Here is a 6,000-nt window from a genome sequence, read left to right on the forward strand (position 1 = left end):
CTAAGAAAAATACATCTTTAAAAAAAAAAAAAATAATTTTCTTATGTCTGTAAATCATTAGTTTCTTAACTCAAAAAAGATAATTTTTATTTCTTATAAGAAAATCAATTTAAATTTTCCTTAAATTTCTTTATTCTATTCAAAAGTACTTGAGTCATACTGTAGTATTCTCATTACTAAGATAATTTTTCTTCATTAAAAAAAATATTTTATGCATCAACCGATTAGTTTGTTACAAATACCAAATAAAATCATTTCTCAGCACAAGAATATCTCATCATCAAATCATCAAAATTTTTTTTTTCTCCGTGTAATTGGCCTAATAGCCACTTTAGCTTGAAATTGGCATTAAGTTATCACTGAAATTGCGTGAAATACGCTGCCCGAATTTGCTGACAATTCGACAGCGAAAGTTGGAAATAAAAAATTGCAGTCAATTTTTTCTCAATTTCGAGGTAATTTCTTTTACTAAAAAAAAAAGTTGATAATGTTCATTTTTACCATTACACAAGGTAAGCAAATTTATAAATAAAAATGTCTACAATTTGAGGATAAAAAAATACTTTACAACTTTTAAAGTCAAATTAACAATAAATTGATGTAAAACGTTGCTTGAAAATTAATATAAAATTTTTTCTAGTCAACTTGAATTGAAGTGAATTTGCATTCTTATTCGCGTAGTAAATTTAGGTCAAATTGTATACCATGTTGTATAAAAATTGTCGTCAAAAACGGAAAAGTCCGAAGTTGACGGACCTTGACGAAAAATTCAATGAAACTTTCGCTAAAGCAAACTGTGCTGGTGTAGTGGTAATTTTAAAAAACGCGCGGAAACATGAGCGCTGTAGTCTTTGAATTATAAAAAAATCCCCGACTTGACAGCAGTCGGCTAATTCCACGAATTAATCGAAATTTTGAGACAACGTTTGTTTTGCTTCTGAGGTTATAAAACACGTGTGAATAAATAAACAATGGATGTGATTAATAAATTAAATATTATAGAGCAAAATAAAAATTGGAATGACATAAAAGAAGTTATAAGTACCAGGGAATTTCCAAAAAATAAAAAAGGGTATTTATATCATTCTCTTTTTTAATAAGCTATCATTCACTAATTTTAAAGTTTGTTAAATGAAGATAACTCTCGTACTATCAACTATACCCAAAAATACAAAGAATAATTTGTTGTAGGAAATTTAATTCTCTACAAAAAAGTGTCTTACCATTTTTATCATAAATTTGATATTTTAAAAGATATCGATAATTTAAAGTCACGTATCAAAATTATTCCACCCATTTCATTTAAATTAAATTTTAATTGCAACTCATTAATTATCAAATTTGATGAAAAACATGTCAGTGTCTTCTATAGACAATTTACTTCTTCACAAAATTGTTTCTGTACATTTTTGACCTATCTTTGATACTTTGCTTAGAGTCTGAATTTTAAATTTTTCTGAAATGAATTTTTCTTTTATTTAATTTTATCGCATTTAATTTTTCAGAAAAAAGGACAGAAAAGTTTTAGCAAAACTCGGAGATATTTTATTGAAAGAAAAAAATCTTCCAGTAGACATCAAAGTGCTGATACTCAAATGCTTTACATTCTCATGCTCCAGAGAGACTCAGTATCAGCACAAATCAGTTAAAATTTCCACCGATAATTTATATGCAGAAATATCCACATCCGGGTTCTCTCCGTCGTACCCAGAGTCGAGTTTTCCTTTCGAGCCAATTACTAAATATGTAATCGACTACTTGGCAACCTGGACCACCAGTCACCCGATTCCTGATGACGAAGTCCCAGTTATCAAAGAATGTCTTTCATTTCTCTGCAATTTATTTGCTTACGACGAAGAAGATTTAATTGATGAATCTTACCGTCGCAAACTCATAAGTGTCGGGTAAGTGAACTGACAACTAATTACTGATTAATGATTACCAAGTTATTGCTTAGTCACTATAATTATTTATCATGAAATTACAGAAATTTATTGAGCTTTGATTGCGCAAAGTATCCAATAATTACAAGTAGAGTTTGTTGCCTAATTCATAACATTTTAAATATTTGGTATTATAATTTTAATGATCAAGATATTGCAACTTTTACTCAAGGACTATTGAAAGCTGATGAGTGTGGAGTTAAATCAGCTCGAGACGCAATAATAATATTACTTAATAAACATAATAGTTTTAATGCCTACGAAACATTAACGATTGATCGTAAATTATATTTACTGGAATTTATATATAAATATGTCAAGTCGGACTTGGACTTGGTCTCAGATCCAGGTGAAGATCCAGGATCTTCTAAAGTCCAGTTGCCAAGAAACTGGATATCATTTTTGATAAACCGATTCAAGGAGAGAAGTAATTTGATTTTGAAGACTGAGGACACTTATGTTAAAGAACAAATGCAAGAACCTTCGGAAGTTATTATTCTTCTGGATATTCTCTGCGCTCTTTCTTCTGCAGAACAAGCTGAAGAAATAAGAAGTGACACGAGTTTGTTGATTAACAGTGTTTGTAAGTGTTTTTATTATTAATTTTGTTGATTGATTGAATGATTGGAAAGAGATTGTAGTAGAGTACTTCAGGTATTAACTGTTGGGCTTTAATTTTTCAGACCTATTGAGAGCAGTACACATGGCGGGAAAAGATAAAAATAATTTTTTCACTCCAGTGCAAAAGCTGAGCCAGGTTGCTCCGGCGGGAAATACTTCTGGAGAAGAATCCATTGAAGATCATGTAGCTTTTGGATTCAAGAGTTCTCTTGTTAGGCTGATAGCTAATTTGGTTTATAAGAATAGAAAAAACCAAGATCTGGTAAAGTATCATTTTAATAATGAGTATTAGGGTGGTCGTTAAAAATTAAATTTTCTCAGACGCCCCATAAAAAGCTTCTTTTTAGTGAAAAAATACGTGGGGAATTTGGTTCTTTCGTTTTAAGTAAAAAGAACACGTGCTGTAAGACGATCAAAGTTAATTTTTTGATGCAATCGCGGTTTTTTTTAAATATCTCATGAAATATGCAGATTAAAGGAAAAAATTATAGAAACAATTTTGCAGGAAATGAAATTCTTGACAAAAAAGGTCATGTTCATTTTTTTATAAAATGTGTATTTATGAAGATATTTTAAAAAAACTTTTTTATGTCTTATCAATCAGGTGAGAAAAATCTTCAATATATAAAAAAAATCTCAAACTCAACGTTGAGGGGAGGTAATTTATACGTAGAAAATGTGTACCAAGTTTGAAATGAATCGGTCATGTAGTTTTCAAATGGCAGTGATCATGGGCTTTGAAGAAGTAGTTTCGAGAAAAATGAGTTTGAAGTTTTAGAATAAAAAAGTGAAGAAAAAATTTTTTTTTCAACTTAGGGGATGAGAGGGCGAGAAAGTCCCTGGGGCAAAAAGGCCCCCCTGAAAATTTAATCAAAAAACATTTACCTGATAGCCACCCTAATCGTAAGTTAACTACAAGCTACTGCGGTATTCTAAAGGTAACTTAAAGGAAAGTGTTGGAGAGTAAGCAGTTACCTTTAAGTTGACAGTAAATTGTCTGCAACTTAAATTCAATTTGACTACAAGTGTTACTGTCAGACAATGACGTTAAGTTGACTGAAAGTTTCACTTCAAATTGACGGCAAGTTCTTCTGTCAAATTACATTCAGATGCCGGCAGTAGATTTGCATCAACTTGCACGCAAGTATTATCCAGCCGAGGCTTACCAGAAACTTGTCATTAAGGGGTAACGGTAACCGATTTTCTATTCAATTTAATTTACGGACAAACACTAGAAACCTAAAATAGAGAGTCTTTAGCGTTTTTCAAAACCTTAACAGAGGGCTAGAAATTCCGTATTTTCAAAAATTCGAATTCATCTCCGAGAAAAATTGTTTTAAAATTCTCATTTACTCTACGAGTGCAACAAAGACAGTCCCGTTTATTTTTCTGAGTGTAAGAAAGAGGTCCGGTAGCGTATCCCCTTAAGTTAGCCGAAAACGTTTCACTGCAGAACTTGCTGAGCAAAGGTGTGGCTATCAGGGTTTTTTTTTTTAACTTAGGGGAGGGTGAGGCAAGGATTGGTCTGATTTACTTGAAATTTCGGGGATATACTCTTGAAATGTTTAACTATAAGGAAAGACAAAAAAATTGATTTTTCACAAATACAAAACCCTACAACCCCCTGAATTACATATATAAGAAGGATAAGAAGTAAGTGAGTAAGTAAGTTTATTGTTCAAGAATTCTCCAAAGTATTCGTTACAATTGGTTAGAAAGTTAAGCAACAAAAAGCTCTAAACAAAAAGCTCTAAGATAGCTGCAGTATTGTATAAAATAAGAAAAAATTTAATCAAATGAGCATCACGACTGTTTAAAATTTCGGTAGCCCCAAGATTTGACAAATTGCAGAATTTCAAATAGAAAAGGCGATAACGCTTGAAAATTAGGCAATCGTTGATTAAATGGTTCGTAATATCCAGTTCTCCAGTGTTGCTTATTGGGCATTGCTGCATCGGGTTGAATGTACAAAAACTATGACTTCCTGAATTTTTGAAAGTTTGCAATTTTCTTAGCGGGAAGTTAAAAATTTTAGCACTCAAATGATGATAGTAGTCGAAAATGTCGATTAAGATGATTTCGTCCTAATTAGCCTGCAAGTTTAACTGAAAAATAGAATATTCCACTAGTACTTCAGAAAATTTACTTATTATTCAGTGTAATTAAATATTTACAAATTATTTTAATACTTCCCGTGTCCAAAAAAATCATTAAAAAAATTTCTAGGTTCCTATTTCAATAATCAAAGCCGGTAAAGATGCTTTCATTATTTCTTATATCTCCCGACAAGTGGCGCCTCGTACGTCGGTTCGCCGCACCAGCCATCGGCTTACAAATAAATTTACAATTTAATTACAATTTTTTTTTTTTATTTTTGTTTTTTCAGATCCGCGAACTCGATGGGATCTCGATTTTACTAGATTGCTGCAGCATTGATGCCCGTAATCCTCGTATCCTTTTGCCATACACTTGATAAAAATTATTTACCGACTTTTATTTTAAAAATATTTTATTTCCTTACATTCGCACCATCAGTAATAACCCAGTGGTGTATTCTCGCAATCAGAAACCTCTGCGATAATAATTCAAAAAACAAAGAGTTCATTTCATCCTCAACAAAAATTCGATTCATCGACAATCAGGTTATTCGCGAAATGGGAATAACCCTAACCGAAGATGGGAATCCCATCGGAATCGTTCCTCTCCCAGATTGAATGATATAAATATTTATTCATAAATCACAATATTATAGTTTTGATATAATTAATTATTAACTTACAGGAATAAGAAAGGTAAAAGTATTCAATAATAATGTAAAATATTTGTTATCAGTCGACGTTAATTGAATCTTTACGCGTGATTGCATAAAGATACATTTTATTATATATTGCCGGTAAATAATTTACGATCCAAGTCCATAAAAAAAAATAATTCAATTGCTGCATGTTATGGACATTGTATCTTGTATCGATTAAATCGATAATAAATAATTATAATAATCATAGTAAATATAAATCTCCGAAAATTTAAGTACTTTAATGAATTAATAGAGATAAAAGTATTTTAATTCGATAAGTAATAGGTAAAAGAGGATAATTATTTATTATTTTTATTATAAATATATATGTATGTATATAAATGTTATCGAGTAAATTATGCTTGTATATTTTACCGAGTATAATGATATGTTAGATATAGCTGGTAACTCACGAATTAATGGACCGAGTCAACGGACATAAAACTATTCTACGTCTTAGCCAATGGAGCATGATAATGTTGTTTTATGCGAATAAAATTTAACGATTCGCGATGGAAATTTTAAAAAATATAAATAAATATGGAGATTATTATATATATTTATGTAATTGTTTGTACACAAAAAATCGAGAGTGAATACGGATTTGACTTCGTCACTCGGAATTCCGGAATTTAAAAA

The 6,000-nt window shown here is 30.7% G+C and overlaps 1 protein-coding gene across 1 annotated transcript; it reads left to right on the forward strand.

Moving 5' to 3' along the window:
- Nucleotides 1-908: 908 nt before the first annotated feature.
- On the forward strand, nt 909-5,563 carry LOC130673414 (uncharacterized). The gene is made up of 6 exons (XM_057478405.1): nt 909-1,072; nt 1,506-1,904; nt 1,988-2,526; nt 2,627-2,826; nt 4,951-5,014; nt 5,100-5,563. Exons 1-6 carry the CDS (start codon nt 972-974, stop codon nt 5,276-5,278), a joined length of 1,482 nt encoding a protein of 493 aa, XP_057334388.1. The 5' UTR covers nt 909-971; the 3' UTR covers nt 5,279-5,563.
- Nucleotides 5,564-6,000: the final 437 nt, after the last annotated feature.

The sequence above is a fragment of the Microplitis mediator genome, chromosome 8, assembly GCF_029852145.1.
Source record: "Microplitis mediator isolate UGA2020A chromosome 8, iyMicMedi2.1, whole genome shotgun sequence".
Lineage (NCBI taxonomy): Eukaryota > Metazoa > Arthropoda > Insecta > Hymenoptera > Braconidae > Microplitis > Microplitis mediator.

Bases quoted from the DNA above. Each gene is read 5' to 3' on its own strand.
- LOC130673414 (XM_057478405.1), top strand. From the start codon at position 972: ATGGATGTGATTAATAAATTAAATATTATAGAGCAAAATAAAAATTGG. The intron at 2,827-4,950 runs GTAAAGTATCAT...TTGTTTTTTCAG, and splicing joins ATAGAAAAAACCAAGATCTG to ATCCGCGAACTCGATGGGAT. The intron at 5,015-5,099 runs GTATCCTTTTGC...TCGCACCATCAG, and splicing joins CATTGATGCCCGTAATCCTC to TAATAACCCAGTGGTGTATT.